The sequence below is a fragment of the Podarcis erhardii genome (genome assembly GCF_964252035.2).
Source record: "Podarcis erhardii genome assembly, chromosome: 2".
In the NCBI taxonomy this organism is placed as follows: domain Eukaryota; kingdom Metazoa; phylum Chordata; class Lepidosauria; order Squamata; family Lacertidae; genus Podarcis; species Podarcis erhardii.
In genome coordinates this window covers 27,408,311-27,430,427 of record NC_138498.1, presented here as the reverse complement: position 1 = coordinate 27,430,427, position 22,117 = coordinate 27,408,311, and the positions used below count along the sequence as shown (strand labels likewise).

Below are 22,117 nucleotides of genomic sequence, written 5' to 3'. Positions count from 1 at the left end.
GGCCATAACAAAGCTACAACATACATATCCATGAAAAATAAAAGGTCATATTAAAATAAAAGTAATGGCTTCAGTAAATGTACATTCCGATCCCTGATTCAGATCGGCACCAGAACAGAGCATACAAATTCAGTGACATAGGTAACGATACCTTATAATATGAATATAAAACAAAGATCTGGTCACTGTGCTGCTAATTTCCAAATAATATCATCCACTTTTTACATCACAACATTATATAATTATTGATTTTCTGCTGATTGGTCCAAATGTTTACTGGGGTGGAGAGATTTGTTCTGCACATTTGCTAAGATAAAACAGATGAATAAATAATGACCTAGTTTACATAACTTGTTAATTCCACATAGAGGGTTTTTTGGGTTTTTTAAGAAAACAGTTGGATATCACCCTATAAATAATAGTCAGAGTATACTCATTGTAATCAGTAAACTTAAGCCATCAATAGGTTAACTCTGATTATGAGAAATGTTGGCTATCACTCAACAGGTTATTTGCCTATTTGGTTATGTAGTAAGATACTATGTTTATATTCTTCTATCCCACTTCCTGGGTACATTTTTGTCTTCCATTTACAGTGGCCCTCCCACCCCGCCACCACAAAATATCATTTCAAAATATGGTGTGCCTTTATTAAACCCCTTTTCAAGTACCCAGAATTCTTCTTCTCTTCCCACCCACCCACCACCCTGCCCTGTACTCATTTGGTGTAGCTAATATTGATTTCAAAATTTTGTCCCGAAAGGTTTGCAGGCCACGTGCTATCCCAGCTGAATGAAGAGTGCTTGCTTATGTGCAGATAATTTATGGAGCGTAGTGGAGCAGGCGGCTCTTTAACTGTGATATTTCTCTTTGACTGCCAGTGATAATGTTGGCTGTGTTGTGTGAATTGAATGGGAAGGACCCAAGTGGGATGCTTGCTGGTTTTGGGTGCATTATATTTGAGTAGGTGATCTTGGTAGGCAACTGTCCATGTCTGGAGACAATGGAGGAGTGCGCCTTTGGGGATGAAGTCAAACCACTGCAGAGTTACAGTGCCTGCTGTGGCCGTAGAGACTGATACAGGAGAGACATGTTTCACTGGAGCTGGGACAGGTGAAAGTGTCCAGTTGTGCTTTTGCAGATGCACCATGGCGTTTCTTCTCTCTGCGCTCGTCCCAGTGGTCATTCCTCCTCTGGTCACTGCTGAGGATGGATAACCTGACTGCATGTTTCCAGGCACTGTGGTCATCTGCTAGGGATTCCCACATGATGCCGGTTGATGCTGCCAGCCTTCATGTCTCATTTGCAGACATCTTTGTCATGCAGAGTTTGTCTGACAATGGGCCTGGTGCCTGAAGCCAGCTCCCCATAGAGCACATCCTTGGAGATGCATCACATCCTCCCATCCCCTTTTAGGGAAGCGAGCCATTGCTGTAGCTGCGTTGCCAATACGCTTGTCCAGCTGGTCAATTGAGAAGTTGCTGGTTATGGTGAAGCCCAGATAGACAAAATTGTCTACCAACTCTTGGTAGTACTAAACTATAACCGTGAGTTGTCATGCTGGAGGACAGGGTTGGCCACCAGGTACTTTTAATATAAATACAGATATAGAACATAAATTTAGATGACTTCTGTATTCTACTAAGACACTTTGCTTCTCTAAGGGACAGTTTCATAAACTGTGGCATGGTGGGGTTCATTTCTTCAATCAAACAGTGCTTGAACCTCTCTGCATGTCAGAGAAAGCAAAATATATAGCTTGTTTGGTGGGATGAACTCTTTTCTTGAACCCAGAGAAATGCAGATCAGTAGAGCATCATATTAATCTACCTGGAGATACACCGAGGAAGCACACAGTTTTGCTTTGTTCTTACAGTACTTCTGAAGGATTATAGAATGAAGCTGTGCGTTGAATGGTGCTCATTGAGGAGATGTCAGTGCACCTCTGATGTTATTTTAGAGATAGCTTTGAATCCCTGCTGACAAATGTTCATGTCGCATCTGCTTTTTGTCGTCTTTTCCTTCTGTCACAAGACACACCCTGACCCAGCTAAAATGCCCGCATTCCTGCCGCTCAGATTTGCGACAGATGAATGCAGCCAAGAACACCACATAATCTGTGTCTGTATAAGACCGTAATCTTTTCAGGGAGTTCGCCACTGCTTGTCACCACTTCTTCTTTTAATAAGCAGGCTGTCAAGTGACCTGCCGACCAAACCAGGATATTGATTCTCTCTGAGAAGCCTTGAAATTTTCCCTCCCTGCCATTAGAGCAAGGTCCTCATGTTTTGCCTGTCTGTAAATTACTGCTGTGTAGTAAATGAATCAGTCAGGACTTCACAAACAAGGCAGAACTCTCAAATTTGACATTGTCTGTAAACGAAGCTTTCAAATGCTTCCTTGTTAGGCATTTGTTAGACTACAATAGATCATAAGGGTTTGCTGTGGTGCTTTCACTACTGAATACAAACTGAGTCCTTTCTGGGCAGATGCAGCAGCCAGCATGGTATTGATGGTTGTCCAGAGGGTGACTTAGCAGTGGTCTTGATCTTACATTTGTATATCACTGAAAGTCAATACGTTATGCATGGAGCTCTATAATTCCCATAGAACAGGGATGGGGAACTTGCAGCCCTTGAGATGTTGCCACACTACAGTCCCCATATACCCTGCTCACTGGCCATGATGGCTAGGGCTGGCAGGACTCGTTAGATGAATCCCACCAGGAATACATTTTGAGGACCTTTAGTTAGTAGACAGGGTGCTTGATGTTTTAAGTGCTGCATGCTTGTGGCACAGATCTATTAGACTGTATGTCTGCCAAGTAAAATTCTACTGTTGCAACTTGCAAAGAGTGTTATCACAGTTCACTCTCATAAAATGAACATCCCAGCACACAGGAAGAGGTACAAATAATCACTACTTGGACTGAAGCTAATATATTTTCCCTCTTAAGAGTTTTGTCTTATCTTAATTACATATTACTGTGACTCAGACTTTTTTACTGGCCCAGGGTGATAGTTTATTTATTTGTTTTTTAAATATAACCCAGCTATATTAAGTACTGCTTAAAAATAACCTGGTTTCAAAGTGACACCTGAAATTATTAATTTAAAGTATTTGTTCCTTGCTACCTTCAATGTCTCCAACAAAACATGCCTTTTTTTACTGCCAATGCTATACCAATGTATGAGCTAGGTTCACCTTGCCTATACTACATAAATTTCCAGGTCACACAAAACAACTTTATACCTCCCTGCTACTTGAAGATGAAAACCCAGACGTTACATAATCAGTTGCTAGATTTTGCGCTGCCATGATGGATATCCTTCAAAGGATGGTTTGTGCCACAAACTAGGCCCAAAATGCAAGACCTGTGCTCCTTCACGCTCCCTCCCTTATAGTCGTTTTTAACTGTTTGTCCTTGTTTCTATCTTTTCAAGTTATGTATGATATAATCACCTTTTAACTATTAGTTTTTAACCCCTTACCTGTTTTAAGTCTTATGTGTTCAGTTTATTTGTATGTTGGTCTGTGACTGAAATAAAGCTTGATATTGATACTGATACTGATATAAAACACCAACATTTCCATACATTGTGCAACACCCCCGCCCCCCAGTAACAGCAACAGGAAGTTGGGGTAGCACACTTAACTATCAGCTCAGTTCATCAAAGACCCGGAAGAGGGAGTAAGTCTTTACCAGGGTCTGAAAAAATGTCAGTGAATGTTCTAGGTGGACCTCCCTGGAGAAAGAATTCCATAGCTGTAGAGCTACAGAAGTAAAGGCTCCCACCCCCTGAGCCTCCCTCAGTGGAAGGGAAGTGGAGCAGGGCCTCAGATGAAGATCTAATGGTCATGTTTATCACCCTAGTGATATTTATAAGTGAATGAGTCATCCTAGATCATATGCATTAAAGCATGATTTTACATATAAAAATTACCAAGGAGCAAAAAGTGATCAAGCATTAGGAATATTACCCAAACAGGTCATAAATTGTGTTCTTTATTATGCAGATTGTTGACCATATTGTGACAGAATTCTCTTGATGCTTCTGTGCTTGATTGCCATCTGTATTAATCTTGGATTTTATCTTGTTGCTTTTTAAATTCTGTTTCGCTCCTGCTTAATTCATGAAACAGCAGTGTGGTTGAACATAAAATATTTTTTGTTTGCTTATTGATTTGGTTGTGGCTGCTGGCTTTTTGCCTTTTTCTGTAATTAATTTGAACATTGTTGTGGCTTATGGATGAAACAAGTAAAGCAAACTGAAGCCATTATGCAGATTATGAATATTTAGCTCCTCAACAAAACAATGTGGATCTTCCTATGTCATGGAGAAATGGTTTCCTGCCTAGCAACTACTAAACCCTTGTGACTTGAAAGTTCTGGGAACGGAGTCTGAATGTCCAAACAGAAGCCAAACAGAAACAATTATTTTCACAATTTGTTCCCCAAGTGGGTATAAATTCTATAGCAGAAAGGGCAGATGGGTTGCATGAACAGACGTTTTAGATTATGCTGCTGCATAATAAAATGGTTCCATTTTGTGGCAAGCAGATACGAGTTACAGCATTCAGTTAGTATTAATACTTTTTCAGAAAAGAAACTAATTTGAAAGCTGAATGCTTGATTTAAATCTACCTTCCTTGGTGATCTAAATGGATAATTTATGCCCATCCATCCTGATAACAGCTCTTAGGTTGCTGTCATGAGTTGGTGGTCTGTTGGCCAGAAGTTAATGTCATTGTTGTAGAGATCAGCTAGAGACATAGTCAAAAGCTACATAAGAGAGGTAAATAAAATAATAGGTAAATTACCCCTGGACGGTTAAGTCCAGTCAACGGCGACTATGGGGTGCTGCCCTCATCTTGCTTCAGGCCGAGGGAGCCGGCATTTGTCCACAGACAGCTTTCCAGGTCATGTGGCCAGCATGACTAAACCGCTTCTGGTGCAACAGAATACCATGATAGAAGTTAGAGCACACAGAAGCCAGAGCACATGTTTACCTTCTCGCCACAGCAGTACCTATTTATCTACTAGCACTGATATGCTTCCGAACTGCTAGGTTGGCAGAAACTGGGACAGAGCAATGGGAGCTCACCCCAAGAGGCTCAGTGATTTAGACTACAGAGCCACCCATGTCCAGTAATTATCCCTGGTCTAATACTGTAGCCATGAAGGCCTGATCTGTGCTTAAGAGGCAGTAAGAATTGAGCAGGTGAAGCCTGACCTGACAAAAGACCCCCATTGCGCTGATGGGACTCCTTTTGCTAGCTTCCACAAGTGTGCTAGGTTAGTTGAATAAGGGCCTAAATAAAGACTATGTATTGTGGAGAGGAAGAGCGAGAGAGGGATGGAGAATCTTGGTCCATCAGAGCCTACCTGGCCAAGCTCGGAACTGTCCAATGTACTGCTCAATACTGTACAATGTTCTGTGGTGCTGGACAGCTCCCTGTGAAGCAGAAGGCAGAGTGGCTGTTTCCATAGCCCTGGAGTCTATCTGTCTTTAGCACCTTCCATGCCAGGGGAAACTGTTGCCCAGCCAACATATCTGGGGATCATGGATGATGGGAGTTTGTAGTCCAGCAATATCTGGAGGGTACCACTTTAGGTACCCTGCTCCATGCTATTTGAGAGGATGACAGGCTGTTAGGCTGCTTCTCTACAGATGCTTCTGCTTGTCTTTGCTCTTGTGCTGCCTTTCCACGTTCCTTGCATCGAGCACACTCTTATTATTCAGTCTCCTGTCTGCAGACGTTTATTCCCACATGTCCTAATGATGCTCTGAATTATTTCCTGGCTGCTGTGAATATATTTGACAACCACGGGCTATGCTTCCTCCTGTGGAGAAAAGATTGAGATATAAAGGGTCACAATGACAAACAGAATACTTAGACAACTGGAGGTGTGACAGCTCTATTAGGCTGCAGAGAGGCCCTCTCTTGGGATGTAGGGAGTACCTTGCTTTGCGGAAAGCACATAGGCAGACATGCTATGCAGAACAATCTGTCAGTGAAAGGCAGATCTACTTCAACTACTCTGCTTCTGTAGGTGGAAGACAAGGGTCATGCTTTGCAGATGGTGTTAATACTGGATGAGAGCACTGAGTATAAGTCTTACAACTGTTCTTGGGAATGCTGTGGTGGTGGCTTACTACAGTGGCACCAAAACATTTCCTTTCATTTAGCATTCACTCCTCTTGATTCTGTGGGACATGGGTGGCACTGTGGGTTAAACCACAGAGCCTAGGACTTGCCGATCAGAAGGTCGGCTGTTCGAATCCCTGCGAGGGGTGAGCTCCCGTTCCTCAGTCCCTGCTCCTGCCAACCTAGCAGTTCGAAAGCACGTCAAAGTGCAAGTAGATAAATAGGTACCACTCCGACGGGAAGGTAAATGGCGTTTCCATGCGCTGCTCTGGTTCACCAGAAGCAGCTTAGTCATGCTGGCCACATGACCCGGAAGCTGTACGCCGGCTCCCTCAGCCAATAAAGCGAGATGAGCACCACAACCCCAGAGTCAGCCACGACTGGACCTAATGGTCAAGGGTCCCTTTACCTTTACCTCTTGATCTTGTGGGGCTTCTCACATGCTTCATGGGATAGCCTTTGCTACAATATTGGTGTCATCATACGGTCTGGGACATTGCAGCTGTTGAGTAGCCACCTCTTCCCCTCAGAAAAGAAGAGAGAAGTGTCTGAGACTAGAGTACAATAAGTTTATCTTTCCTGGAGAGGGAAATGGATCCAACTACCACTAAAGTGGCCTGTGATCATGTTCTGGTAAACTTAATAACACAACCATGAGCAGTTTTATTCAGAAGTAAGTCACACTCAGTTGGATGTGACTGTGTCCTGGCAAACTTCAGTTGCAACTGACTGTGTGCCCTGTTTATTTGGATGTGTGGTTTATTCTGTGATCACATGAGCTTAGATTCTGCTGCTTCAAATAGGACACCCTCTGCACTCTCCTCTTCAAAGTCTACTGGGGGACTGGGGGGACTCACTAGAACAGATTTTTTTAAAAAAAATTATTTGGCAGAGGGAGTGGGAGGAAGGAGAAATTCCTATTACATGAGAAGAACTCTGCAGATTGTTGGATGCAATACATAGTCATTAATTAATACGGTTGAAAAGTGACACGGTCCCAGCTGAAAAATCAAGGCGGTCACTATGTATCACCATATGCTTAATTGCCACTTTGCAGCACTGATAGCAGAACTTTCCAAACTTTTCATGTTGGTGACACACTTTTTAGACGTGCATCATTCCGTGACACAGTAATTCAGTTTTGCTAGCAAACTGGGGATTACACTCACCCCTTTACAGCCTGGGAGGAGAATGGGGAGCGTTTTTGTGACACACCTACACACTGCAGGCGGCCCAACAACATGTCGCGACACACAGTTTCGAAAGCTCTGGTCTAAAGCATGATGGACTAACTTGCACTGAACCCTTCACAAGGCCACATTCCCCCTCACAAGGCCATGTTCCTTTTCTTGCACCGATGAATCCTTTTAAGCTCTTCCCACTTCTCCCTCAGTGCTATCATTCTGAATGGCAGATTTAAAAGAGACCTTGCCTTTTCTCTATTGGCATCACGTGCTCGTTTGCAGAAGCATTTTTAATATGCTACACTTTCTTAATGGCCACCAAGTTAAGTGCAACATGACAGTTTAGCATTAAGCTGCATGGGAAGCAATTGACATTAATTCAGAACCTCCTTCAAATGCCTTTTGGCACTTGCTGGTCTGCTAGGAAATTAAGCTGGGTGGAGGGAAAAAGAGTGTAAAATGCATCTAAAATGTCAAATCTTCATTGCGGCCTGAGCACAGCTGTTGCCTATGTAAAGTTCAGGAACAGCTACCTCCATCATTTTATTTCTCGGCTTTCCCTAACATTTAGTGGGTAAATGGAAAGAATTTCTTTATCGCAATTCAGAATGCTGCATGTTTTGCCCTTTTTATTGTCCTAATTTACATTTGCGTTACTTCTGCTGGCTGGTAAATCAGAGGGACCTTTTCAACAAGCGCTGTGCCTGAGAGGAAAAAGTTGGGCAGGAAGAGTCCTAGCAAAATATCAGAAAAATGTTAGCAAACGGTTGTTCCATCCCCTTGTTGCAACAAAGGTTAACTACCTCTCAGTTGCGCTCTCCTCTGTTCCCTTTCCATTATCCCGCTTTTAGATTGTAAGGTCCTTGGGGCAGGGCCTGTTTCTTATGGGCATGCTGCAAAATGCCATGCATGCTGATATTTATTCCTATAAAGCGACCCACATCATCCCAAAGTAGTGCCTCGTTTATCATGTCCCGGGTAGGCTTCCATGTATGGTCGGTGAATTCCTCTTGCTGGGTTACAGGCCTTCCCTTGGGTAGAATCTATAAAAAAATAAATCTGTGTTAATCTACACACACACACACACACACACACACACACACACACACACACAATGGGTGAAGATCTGCTTGGGAGATGATTTAAGTTCCATGCACCTTCACCTTCTGTCTTAGAATCCATAATAACCCTCCCATTTATCCTGTAGTAGCATTATGCTGGCAGCAGTAGGTCGACCTGAAAGAAGTTGCTGTTCATTTAATAGCTTCATGGCAAAGAACTATTCAGAAGGAGCTGCGTGCTTCATTACAGTATGGTGACAGTTCAGCCCAACCTCTTTGCCTTCCAGCTTTATTTTACAGCTCATGCTGCTCCCAGAATCAGGTGAAAAGAGTGGATTTCCAGACCCCTGCAGCACAGCGATGGAAGAAGCTGAACCTGCCCAATTTCTCCCTGCTACAAGCTGTATAAATACCGTATTTTTCACACTATAAGACACACTTTCCCCCTCCTAAAAAGTAAGGGAAAATGTGTGTGCGTCTTATGGAGCGATTGCAGGCTCCATGGCTTCAGCGAAAGCAACGCGAAGCCTCTGGAGCACAGCGGGAGCACTCCCACTGCGCCCCGAAGGCTTCAGGCGGCTATCCCTGAAGCCAGGAGAGCAAGAGGGGTCAGTGTGCACCGACCTCTCTTGCTCTCCTGGCTTTGCTTCGCTGGAGAGGCACTGCACAGCTTTCCCTCTCTGCACAGCGCCCCTTCAGCAAAGCGGGAGGAGAAACAGAAGGGGCTCCGCTTCTCCTGCCGCTTCCCTGAAGGGGCGCTGTGCAGAGAGGGAGAGAATATTTTTTTTCCTTGTTCTCCCCCTCTAAAACTAGGTGTGTCTTATGGTCGGGTGCGTCTTATAGAGCGAAAAATATGGTACATGATGGTTCTTATGCATCAGGAGTTTTCTACCCTAAGGTAGAAGGGACACAGTTGTTGTTGTGTGCATGGAATTTGATTCTGTTACATGTTGTGCCACAGACTCTTCTGCGACTTCACGCTACTCCCAGTTCCTTAGCCTTTACAATCCTGCTTTATTTCAGTTTGACTATCTATTTTTCGGGGGTGCTAAGTATGCAGGCTGTGGCCTGTGAGCCCCAAGTTTTATCCTCTCAGAACCTGTAATAGCGGCATATTATTATTATTATTTGCCATTTCCCCCTATTGCTTTGTTTTTAAACTTATCTAAGACTGAACCCTAGCCTTTTTCATTTTTTAAAAAGTCACTTTGCTTTTCTTCTTCTTGCTCCAGATAAAGGTGAAAATGGGGAACCTTATCAGAGGAAGAAAGGTGCTGGAGCTCCTCAGCCAGATGTTCCTGCTCCATCCCAAAATCTCAGAGACAGCACTTCAGCTCCAGCAAGCAATAGCTGGAGGCGGATCATGCTGCTCATCTTAGCAATAACAATACACAATATTCCAGGTAAGCACCAAACTCTTAGTGCCAGTGTCTCACTCTTGAAGACCCTAGTTGTTCAGGAGGTGGAGCTAATCTGAGTTGCTAAGTGCAATCCATAGAGTTTTCAGAGTGACATGCATTCTTTTTATTTCTATTTCACTGTTTAAACACACTGTTTTGTGTTGTCCTTCCAAGAACCGGACAACCTGGAGAAAATGACTTCACAATTTTCCCTATGCATACCCTCAACTGAACTCACAATCCTTTGAAATAATACAGCTTTTGTTATCTGCTTTGGTGGCATCAGAGTGAAATTTTAAGTGCCTTTTTGGATTTGTTCAACAGTTAGCAAATGTGTGCATCCCCACCACATCCCCACTTGGAAGCAAACAAACATATTATTGCTACTAAATCTACCTAAATCTTTAGGAAACGACAAAACTTGCAATTTATTTCAGCAGGTTTTATGTTTAATATTTCTAATTTTATTTTAAATCCTGTATCTTGAGTATTGAAGTGTTCAAAAGAAAATTATGAAGAGTACACACCCCAAGTGCAATTGTCCCATATTCTTAGTTGTTTTGGGAATTTTTAGAGGAATAAATGCTTTAGGTCTGACTTCATGCAACCCAAGATAATATGGGAATGGGCAACACATCTCTTTCAAGAAGAGCCTATGACAATTTACCTTTTATATTCCATTTGAATAGATGGAGATATTTTAGATGTTAAAGTTTTCCCTCTCCAAAATGGCCAATGGCACAGGGGAAGCAATGGGAATTTTCTGATTGGCAGAGTCTAAAGCAGTGTTTCCCAACTTTGGGTCCCCAGCTGTTTTTGGACTACAGTTCCCATCATCCTTGACCACTTGTCCTGCTAGCTGTAGTCCTGGGAGCTGTAGTCCAGCTGGAGACCCAAGTTTGAGAAACACTGGTGTAAAGCATTGTGCTGCTGCTGTTCATTGGAGAGAGAAACAGAAGCTTGAGTTAAGGAATGAAGAGCAGGTTGTGCTGAGATGCTCTCTGAATTTTTCGTAGCTGCGTTGGAAATATAGAATGGCGCGCTGGAATGGTGAATGAAGATTTTTGGGCTCAGTCAGTTTCCACATCTTTGCTGAAGTTTTTGGCGGTGCACTGAATCCTTTGAGATCAGGTGTTTTTAACTTGTGGAAATGTCTTAAAGCAGAAGGATGTTGGTGTATGGTGGCTGAAGCTATAATTTATTTATTTTTTAATTTTCATATCCTGGTAACAACTAACTTACTGATGTGCTTGTTAAATTATGTGAAGCACAGCATGCCAAAAGAAATATCAGACACAGGTGTTGCATGTACTTACCTTTGCATGGATAATATATGCTAGACATTGGAAGAAGAGGTAGGGACGCAGGTGGCGCTGTGGTCTAAACTACTGAGCCTCTTGGGCTTGCCGATCAGAAGGTTGGCGGTTTGAATCCCCGTGACAGGATGAGCTCCCATTGCTCAGTCCCAGCTCCTGTCAACCTAGCAGTTTGAAAGCATGCCAAAAAGTGCAAGTAGATAAATAGGTACCGTTTTGGCAGGAAGGTAAACGGTGTTTCCGTGCGCTGCTCTGGTTTCGGTGTTCCATTGTGCCAGAAGCGGCTTAGTCATGCTGGTCACATGACCCGGAAAAACTGTCTGCGGACAAGCGCCGGCTCCCTCAGCCTGTAAAGTGAGATGAGTGCCGCAACCCCAGAGTCATCCGCATCTGGACTTAACTGTCAGGGGTCCTTTACCTTTACCTTTTTACTGGAAGAAGTGCAAAAAAAAAAAAAATTAAAATAGAACGAGTAAGGAAATTATGGGAACACTTGCTGGTAATTAAATTAAGAGCAAAGTTACAAGGACATGATGAGTATAAAGAATTGGGCCAAATTCAGTAAGTGAACTAGGAATGGTTTGGATTTGCATAGATTTTATGCTCTTGCAATTGGTATAAATTATATGATGTAGGTGGGATATGATAAAATAGGAACTATATGAGTTTGGTTGCCAGTGAAAGCAATAGATTCACTAAGCATAGTAATAATATATTGCACTTAGTATTTATGAAGGATAATGACACCTCTGATTAAGTCATTTTAGGATTCTCTTTTTTTTGTATCATTTTCTTTTGTACTCTTCTTTACATCTTGATAATAATAAGAATCTTTTTAAATATTCTTTCGTGTTCTTGGGTAACAAAAGCCAATTAAGAGGAAAAGGGGGGGGGGATTCGCCCTGTGGAAGGCAATCTGGACACAGTACTTCCTGGGGTATCATTTGCAAAGTGAAGCCAGAAAGGCAACCTTCTGAGAGCCCAAAGACAAGAAAGACAGAGCAGTTCTGCCACCAGACAAACACCAGGAGAATGTCAGTAATCTTCTTAGCAAGTCCTGGTTCTTAGATTCCAGAAAGCCCATTAATAATATTAAGCTGTTCTGTGAGCCAGCAAGCAGAAGACTGCTTTCTCCAGCTTTCTGCCTGAGGCCAGCAAAGACTTGATAGCAAAGTTCAAGCACCTGCCTGATGCTGCCAATTCCGACATATAAACGTAGGTGAGCCTAAAGAACGGAGGGCTCAGGTTCTCAGTGGGGGGCATTTTCCAGTCTTTCCAAATGATTCTGGCCAGGTTGCAATTTCTCATCTTTTTTACGTATGTGTGCATGTACATACACCGCGTTGTAGCTACGAACCTTGATGGCTAAGGTGCAGATCAGCTGCGACAGTTCAGTTGGTAGAACATGAGACTTAATCTCAGGATCATGGGTTTGAGCCCCATGTAGGGCAAAAGATTCCTGCACTGCTGCAGGGGGTTGGACTAGATGACCCTTGTGGTCCCTTCAAACTCCATGATTCTGTGAATGACGGCTGCTGGGAATCACAAATGGGGACATTGCTGTTGCGTTCAGGTTTCCTGCCGGCAAGCCTCTTATGGGCATCTGGTGGACCACTGTGAGAACTGTCAAAGCAAATAAATTTCCAGGTGATTGTTAAATAAATTTCCAGGTGATTGTCTTTAAATAAGACAGAGAAATGAAGAATTTGATATTACAGAAAAACAGAGAAAAAAGATTAAGTATTGATGGAGCTTTTATAATTTTACGGACTATTTGAGTAAATAGTAAATTTACGGACTATTTGAAAAGTAATTGTGAAGAACAGACGACGTTTGTAGGGTTGCAAGAAGTTTTGTGAGGAGTATTATTAGAAGTATTGTAAAAATGGACAAGGGGGAGGATGATTTGTTAAGAGATGTAAAGGCAATATAAAGTTAAGAAATGCATAAGAAGTGGTTAAAACGGTGGATCATCAGAGGTACTGATAGAAGTCTAAAAAGATTGTATAAGTGATAAGTTTTGTGGTACATTTTATAATTTATATGTTAAAATTAATAAAAATATTATAAAAAAAGAAAACAGGAGGCTGTACAGTGGTACCTCAGGTTAAGTACTTAATTCGTTCCGGAGGTCCGTTCTTAACCTGAAACTGTTCTTAACCTGAAGCACCACTTTAGCTAATGGGGCCTCCTGCTGCCGCTGTGCCGCTGAAGCACGATTTCTGTTCTCACCCTGAAGCAAAGTTCTTAACCCAAGGTACTATTTCTGGGTTAGCAGAGTCTGTAACCTGAAGTGTTTGTAACCTGAAGTGTATGTAACCCGAGGCACCACTGTACTAGAAGGGCTATTGGCCTGATTCAGCAGGGTTCTTCTCATGCCCCTCTTATACAGCCTACATGAGAGGTAGATTTTCACTTAATGTAGCTTTCTTAGCCTAGAACTGGGGAGAAGACGTTCTTGCTGAATTTATGCCCTGTAACACTGCGGCAAAGGGCAGAAAGTGTTAATCCTTACTGATGAAGCAAAGGATTGTTTGTGCAGTCTTCTACTGTGGAAGCATCATTTGCTGTGTGAAGTTCAGGAACAGCATGAGTGCTGAAATCAGGGAGCAGCTAGATATAAAAGGTGCAGCTTGGCTTCCAACTGCGAAAGGTCAAGCGCTGGGAGCTGGATTTCACCCCTCCTTCATAACTGTCAAGAATCATGGCTTCAAATGGCGATTGAGGCAGGGAGTGGATATACCTTAGTGACTTGGTGTCCTGCTGCTCTGTCAGCTGGGCAGCAGTGAATTATTTTTATTGTCTCTCAATTCAAAGCAAAAAAAAAGGAAAGACCTTTTGTAAAAGACAGAAACAAAGTGCTTCTTCCCCACTTCTCCTGGCAGTAGGTTAATGACAATAGTCTCACTGTTGCTGGAGAGAAATCTTGAAAGAACCTGCCTAACCTTTTTATGTTCCTATACAGCACAAAGCTGCCTTCAGGCAATTATAGAGGCCCCAGAAATGATCTCCTGCTCCTTAAAGGTCATGGCATTAATGTGTTTCTTCTTCTCTGTAATGTTGCTAGCGGTGTGAGAGAGCAGCGTTGTCAGAATTTATATTTCAGGTCAGCTAGTGGACGGTGTGTTTGTCTTGCAACCCACAGTCCGCAGAGTAAACTGTTTCATTCTCTGCTTTGCCTTCCAGTAGGCTAGAAGGCTTAGCACTCTTTAAGATAGGCAGGTGGCCTTTACTATTCAAGCTTGGACGTCATCAAAAAGGCCACAAAGTCCCACACCTTTGCACAAAAGAGAGGGGAGAAGCTTGAACCTTCAACACGTCGATAGAGTTGGAGCCACGGAACTAGTCTGCGGTGCAAACAGTTGCAAGAGCTCAGATGCAACCAAGCCGAACCAAAAATTGCAAGCCCCTAAAGAGTCGCTATGCAAAAAATATTGATTTAGTGATAGGGCTGTCTTGATTGTAGAACTTTGTGCCTTGTGTTGCAGGGTAAGGGCAGACAAAAATGGCATGGAGTTGATTGCAAGCTATGTACTGTGGGGAGTCTGGAGATGACTGCTTAAGTGGGGTGGTGGGTAGGGAACACTATCGTGTGAACAAGCCACAGTGCGCTGCACACTAGTTTTTTTCTGACTTGCTGGGAGATGATGTAGATAAGGAAGGAGAAAGGAAACATTTTGGATATCTTATCAGAAAGCAGGCTTCTATATAACAAAGCTCTCTCCCTGTCCCCAAATATATTGTATTTATCCTAGAAGATTGGAACTTGTGATCTCCACCATGGAGGTTACACCAACATATACTGTATTTTTTGCTCTATAAGACTCACTTGAAACCTCCTAAAAAGTAAGGGGAAATGTGTGTGCGTCTTATGGAGCGAATGCAGGCTGCGCAGCTATCCCAGAAGCCAGAACAGCAAGAGGGATTGCTGCTTTCACTGCGCAGCGATCCCTCTTGCTGTTCTGGCTTCTGAGATTCAGAATATTTTTTTTCTTGTTTTCCTCCTCCAAAAACTAGGTGCGTCTTATGGTCTGGTGCGTCTTATAGAGCGAAAAATACGGTATTCTCTGAGGTGCAACATATAGCACCAAGTGCCTTGCCTCTCAACCTGATCCCTCTGCCATCCCACAGCTAATTTCCTTGCAAATGTAGGCAGCCGTTCTGGGGTCCTTATTAGTGCCAGGTCTGGGGTTCTTATTAGTGCCAGCCGTTCTTATTAGTGCCAGGTCTGAAAGGCTTGTAATAAATTGGAAATGACATGCAGTTTCTGTTAGTTGAGCACCAGGTGAGCTTCAGTGACAGGCAGCTGGCCAAGGCTGCTTCTTGGATAACAAACCCAAGTTCATTCAGATGCATCGAGCCTCTCTTTGCCAGGCTTCTGCTCTTGTAGGTGTGCTCTTGAGGCTTTTGACGCTTTTAATAACCCTGCACCAATTGTTTCAGGAGCAAGAGGGAATGTTTGTGTTGGATGTTATTCTTCTGGTGCTTTCGAAAAGTCTAAAATCAGCTCCAATCGGCTTAAACTTGCAGTAAACCTGGCTCTGCTTTGACTTATCTTTGTGCTTCAGGAATATGTTTGTCCCTTAACAAAGAGGTGCTTGGCTGTTGTTGGGCACTACCACCGGATCAATGGTTAAGAACTAGTTAGGCACCTCATCTGTGGTTTTTCAAGGGGCTAATGCTTTCAAAGGCATTGAAGCTAAATCAGTGCCATGCTTATTGTTAGACCCTCATTTGTGCCCTTCTTTCTCTCCTGTTCCACCCCTGCCGAAGCAGCCTGTTCTCCCTAGTCCCTGTACATTTTTGTAACTAAGTCAAAGTACAGTGGTACCTCGGGTTACATATGCTTCAGGTTACAAAGCTTCAGGTTACAGACTCTGCCAACCCAGAAATAGTGCTTCAGGTTAAGCTTTGCTTCAGGATGAGAACAGAAATCGTGCTCCGGCGGTGCAGTGGCAGCAGGAGGCCCCATTAGCTAAAGTGGTGCTTCAGGTTAGGAACAATTTCAGGTTAAGAACGGACCTCCAGAACGAATTAAGTACTTAACCCGAGGTACCACTGCATGTCCTTGAAGTGGTCACGTCTTCTTCCCTTGCCTACCCGTATCTCCATTTCTTCCCTTCCTCTCTTGTTTCCCTCTTTTAGATGGTGAGCCCCTTGGAGCAGGGAGCTGGCATATATATATCAGGGGTGGGAAAAGCTTTGGCCCTCCAGGTGTCGTTGAACTACAACTCCCATAAATCCTAGGAAGCATGGCCAGTAGACAGGGCTGATGGGAGTTGTAGTTCAGCAACATCCAAAGGGTCAAAGCTTCCTCACTTCTGCTATATTAAAATGCTGTTATATTAGGCAAGCAAGCAAACAAGTAAATAATACATTATCTGTCCGCTTCTCATTTCATGTTGATAAAAGAACTTCTAGACCAGTAGTATTCAACCTTTTCCGATGACCTACCTTTAATCCAAGCATTTCTTCATTTATTTTTTACCATATATTGGTATGGTGCTGCTGCTGCTGCTGCTGCAACCCATCTTAGATCAGGCTGTGACCTGAAATTGGCTCCTGATGTACCAGTTGAAGACCAGTGCTCTAGATCAGCATTCTTCTTGCTAAGCTAGTTATCTACTTGTAAGGAATTATTTTTTTTAATGAAGTATCTTTAAAAAGAATAAGACCAAAGTGGCCTTTCTGTCACCTCGCTACTTTGCAGTCCCATTTCCAACATACGCTGTTACATGTGTGGATCACACCTTATGCCACAATACAAACTTGGAACCAGTGTGGTGTAGTGGTTAAGAGCGGTAGACTCGTAATCTGGTGAACCAGATTCGTGTCTCTGCTCCTCCACATGCAGCTGCTGGGTGACCTTGGGCCAGTCACACTTCTCTGAAGTCTCTCAGCCCCACTCAACTCACAGAGTGTTTGTTGTGGGGGAGGAAGGGAAAGGAGAATGTTAGCTGCTTTGAGACTCCTTCGGGTAGTGATAAAGCGGGATATCAAATCCAAACTCTTCTTCTTCATCATCTCTCTCTCTCTCTCTCTCTCTCTCTCTCTCTCTCTCACACACACACACACACAACATACAAATGGCTTTCCTGTGATGTGATCTGAAATCTCTGCACTGCACATGTGAGCAGTGAACTCTTACAGCTATTGTAGCACTTTCACATACAAATATCATTACAAAAATGTAGTTTTTAATACATTAACATTTCCATAGAAATATGTTAAAACACGTTTTTTTTTTTGTAAAATAGGATAAGATGGAGGGAGCTTTAGTAGACTGTAAGCTTTTGAGAACACAGGGAATCCTTATTTTTTAAAACTAGTATCAGATGCAAAATAATGGTGTACAAATGGGGGCATTGGTGATTCCATCCTTCCTTCCACAGTTTAATGCCTGAGGCGTGGGTACTTTCTGCTTCATGTAGTTTTGTAACTTCTGGCAAAGAATCCTCTTTTCATTTCTGATAACACTGCTTGTAGCTAGATAACATGTGGGAAATATAATGGAGTGGGGCACAATCCACTTTACATGCCTGCTTCATGTTTACTGGCTTCAGGAGTCGGAGCAAAAGCCTGTTCGTTTGCTCTGAGCCAGGAACTAATGAAGGGAATAAATTGATGTAGACGGGAGCTGCCAAATGGCGGAGTAGGACTTGCTAATTCATATTCTTAGATGCCATTTTTTTTCACGGAACATTAATTATGCATTTAATCAGAGCCTGTTTATTCTGGTCCATCTTTGCTTGTTGGGTGGTTGTGGTGGCGAGAAATCGAAATGAATTAAAATGTTACGGATCTACTGCAAACAGCAATTAGCAAGGTGTAAATGAAAAGTCTAAATACCATTCTGCTCTTCTTTTAAAAATCTGACTTAAAGATAGGAAGAGGGAATTTGCACACTCGAAGTCATCGTCCCCCCATAGCTTTTTGGCTTCTCTTAGCAATATGCTGCCTTGTAGTGTCAGTAAATAAGATCAGCTGCACATGTATGATTGGTATGCGTGGAAGGATCAACAGCTGTAAAACCTGGAAAAAGAAGGATCAGAGTAACAAAATGAATGATTTTTTTTTTTAAAAAAAACAACAACTCTGGGCTGCATTGACAAATAATGTGACTGGAATGCAATGCATTAGTTGCTGCAACTACCTAACATTAAATGTTAAATCAACTGGGATTCTGATGCTGTTGCAGTGGTGTTGCAGGCAAATGAACAGCCTTTCTTAACCTTGGTGCCACAGATGTTGTTGAATGACAACTCCCACCATCCCTGACTGCTGGTACTGCTAGCTAGGGATGATGGGAGTTGTAGTCCAACAACAGCTGGGGATCCAAGGATCAGAAAGGCTACAATAGAACGTTTAGGGTCTGGGTGTTAAGGTACTGTATATACTTGAGTATAAGCCGACCCAAATATAAGCCGAGGTACCTAATTTTAGCACAAAAACTGGGAAAACTTATTGACTCGATTATAAGCCGGTTCACCACACCACAAACCTGGTGGTGGCGGCAGTGGCGGAGGAAGAACAAGCAGCCCGAAATGCAGTTGACTAATGTACACTTTTGGGGGCAAGTATCTTCTCCTAATACAATGCTTTTCTAGTGTCATACCAGTATACTCATTTTTATTCACATTTTCCCTAAAATATTCATTTTTGTAAACATTGGTTGGGGTTGGAATTGCTAAATTTGGGTGAGTATGAATTTTTGGAGGGTGGCTGTGTTTCGGTTCTCATATTGCTTCAGTAAGTGTGAATTTGATAAATCTGGTTTTTAATGCAAACTTAGTTGAATCTCTGTCAAGTACTTTCAAGTGAGTTCGTTTTGTTGAATCATAACTGTAGCCTGATTTCTTGTTGTTAATAATATTGACAACAAACTTGATTGGTTGATGTTATATTGTGAAGGAAGGAGATAATAGAATCACAGAATTGTAGAGTTGAGTGGGGGGGACCTTGAGGGTCATTTAGTCCAATTCTCTACAGTGCAGGAATCTCAGCTAATTCATTATCACTGGCATGGAAGAGAAATGTGTTTTTGAGAGGCTTGTGATATACAGGGTTGAAATATGGCACATCTTTGGAAAGTTATTTGGATTTGAAGTTACATTTGTTGAACAGATTTTCAGACTGAATACATTAGACTCTTCTGGTTTCATTAGGCTAATTTAGTTCAATTTATAACAAAACAGCAAGATTGTCTTCAGTTATTTTAGGCTTCTGTATCTGTTAATGACAAAGTCTCTCTCTCACCCCCCCCCCCAGCTTGGTCTCTTTGCTTCTTTGCCTTTAAGCATTTACTGGTATCACATTAGTAAATGTCTGTCTGGGGTCTTCACAGCTGAGCATTAGAATGTTGAGACGCTTGTCCATATTCGCAACTTATTTCACATCAACACCTCAGCAGTAGAAAATTCTAGGAATGAAAACATTTGGGATAAATTCATTGTCTTGTCCTCCCAAAGGTCTGGCAGGAATAGGCTGCTGGTAGCCTGAGGACTTAATCTGACCTCACAAGGAGTAGCTTAAATTGGCAGATATGCCAAGAGTCAGACATGGGAGCAAAACTTGTGAGTCCAGCCATACTTCCAGACCATGAAACAGATCCATAAAGCAGGAGTGTGGCCCCATCAAGAGGAGGCATTGGCTGAGCATCTCACCATCTTCATCTCTACACAGATTGAGCTTCAGTATGTTTGCCTTTGTCAAATCCATATCTAGGCAGTCTAAGAGATCACACCTCACTTAGCAATGATGAAAAGAAGAATTAACACTGATTGTCAGCATACTGATTATACCCTATTCTAACTCTCTAGATCAGTGTTTCCCAAACTTGGGTCCCTAGCTGTTTTTGGACTACAACTCCCATCATCCCTAGCTAGTAAGACCAGTGGTCAGGGATGATGAGAATTGTAGTTCAGAAACAGCTGGAGACCCAAGTTTAGGAAACATTGATGTAGGATGTAGGAAATAGTTTCTCTTCGCATCAGAGCCACTGTAAAGTGGAACTCCCAGCTCCCAACCTATGCAGTTAATATCAAAATTGCTGCTGCCTCTGTTTCCTGTTCTAGAAGTATTGGCTGTGATAGTGTAGGGAGTAACAGAACCATCTTTCTTATTTTCTACATGTGTGCCAGAGACTGAATGTATGCCATATATTCTTGAGTGGCATAGGAGATAATTCAGGGAGAACAACTTACAGATGAAGAACCCAGCCTTGACAAATAGAGTTATTCCTTCCTTGACCCATGTAGCCTTAGTAATTAAAACAGCAGATACCTTCCCCATTGCTGTTTTGCCTAGTAAAGTGCAATCCTATGTAAGTATTCCCAGCTAAGTGGGAATTGCAACATGGGTGTGCGGTCTGAAAGCGAACATCATTGTAAAGAGTCAGAATGCTTGGAAGTATTCCCAGTCTGAAGATACTGAGTAGTTGGTAGGGTTTGTTCAGAACAAGTGAGAGCCATTGATCCAACCTTGAAACATGACCCCCTAAGGTGTTGATTACTCTTGGAAAAGAAACAATCTATAGGGATCTGGAAGGCTGCTCAATAACTGTTGTGAAGCCCATTGTAAACCATTGGAAATGGTTTCAAAACCATTTTGAAACCAGAGGACTCAGTGCAACCAGAGGACTCAATGAAACCAGAGGACTCATGAAGAATGTCTTCAGATGGATGGTTCATGATATCAAGGGCCTGCAGAGTATTAGTATCCAAGTGTCATCAGTTTAAGAGGAGAAGGTCAGCAGCTTCCATAATTTCTTTCCCATTTGTTTAGCAGAGATGTGATTTGCTGAGGAAAGAGATTTTACAATTGACTTAATTGGGTCTGGTATTCTAGAGTCTTCTTTCTTATCAAAGGGAAGCTGAATTTAAGTGGCTATTAAATCCTGTCAAGGTTGAGGTTTTGTTGTTTTTTTTACAAAAGCTTCTACAGGAAATAGCAAGTAGTTTGATGGGGAGGGGAAAGTATCACACTTTTTCATTATTTAAAGACTTTTCATTAAAGTAGCATGCCTGAGGATTTATAAGTGCAACCTTGTGTGCCAAGAAGATTTTCATCTCTCGTGTACTTTGTCGACATTCAGTGCTGAGTAAAGAGGACGCGATCATTATCTTTCCGAGCAAAAAAGACTCCTAGGTCATGTTCTGATGTATTCTGGGCAGGAGAGATGATTCCACTATGTAGGCTGAGTTCTATGAAGGAGGAAGGTGTATTTGAGAACATAAAGTGAGCTCAGATTGGCCACACCTCAAGGATCAGTAAGCCTGGAAGGGAAAGCAACCTGGTAAAGTTAATGGGAAAAATGTAGAGCTGTTCCCAACTTATTCAGATGACTCAAGCAAAACACAGAGGAAAGTTCTGAGAGTTCTCCACAGCAGCTGATGGTTTCTGTAGCCAGCTAATTGGAGGAACTGAGTTTAAAGAACAGGGCTAGGCTGGCAGCCTGTTTAGGCTTGCCTCTGAAGCAAATATGCAATTGGGATTTGAAACGGAATCTTTGGCAGTGGGTCTCAAGAAAATGGAAGAAAGAATCCAAGAACTTTTGGGTTTAAAAATGTAATCAGCACAGACCAAAGTATTATTAAGAGTGGCAAACACCTTTTCATCTTGCACAGACCCAACTTGAGACAGAGTGCTCCTGGGCTAAAAAATTTAACTGTAGGAAGCAGCCACCATCCAAATACATCCTTCACTTTAATTTCCAGAAAAGGTCACGGCTCCATGCACTACTCCAGGTCTATGTGCCTTGTTCTTGGGTACCTTTTTTGTTCTTGGTTAAAGCAGTGGATTCAGCCTGCCAGCAACTTGGAAGAATGCCCTGTTGCTTAGATACAGGAGGTACTTTGCAAAGAAGATAGTGTTGCCAGGGAAACCAAGGCCTGCATTTCCCTTTTTATTTTATTTATTTTACTGTTTTTTGCTTGGAGGTTTGAACACTGGGCAAGGGATCTTTTCTGTGACAGCTGTGGGAACAGAGTAGCTTTGGAGCAGAACCT

The 22,117-nt window shown here is 42.5% G+C and overlaps 1 protein-coding gene across 3 annotated transcripts in view; it reads left to right on the top strand.

Annotated features, from left to right (window-relative positions):
• SLC39A11 (solute carrier family 39 member 11) overlaps positions 1-22,117 on the top strand; it is a 258,114-nt gene that overhangs the window by 139,168 nt on the left and 96,829 nt on the right. For all 3 annotated transcript variants that reach the window (XM_081849902.1, XM_081849900.1, XM_081849901.1), the window contains one exon: positions 9,628-9,798. In XM_081849902.1, coding sequence (XP_081706028.1) covers positions 9,628-9,798 — 171 coding nt within the window. The remainder of the gene's footprint in view (positions 1-9,627; positions 9,799-22,117) is intronic.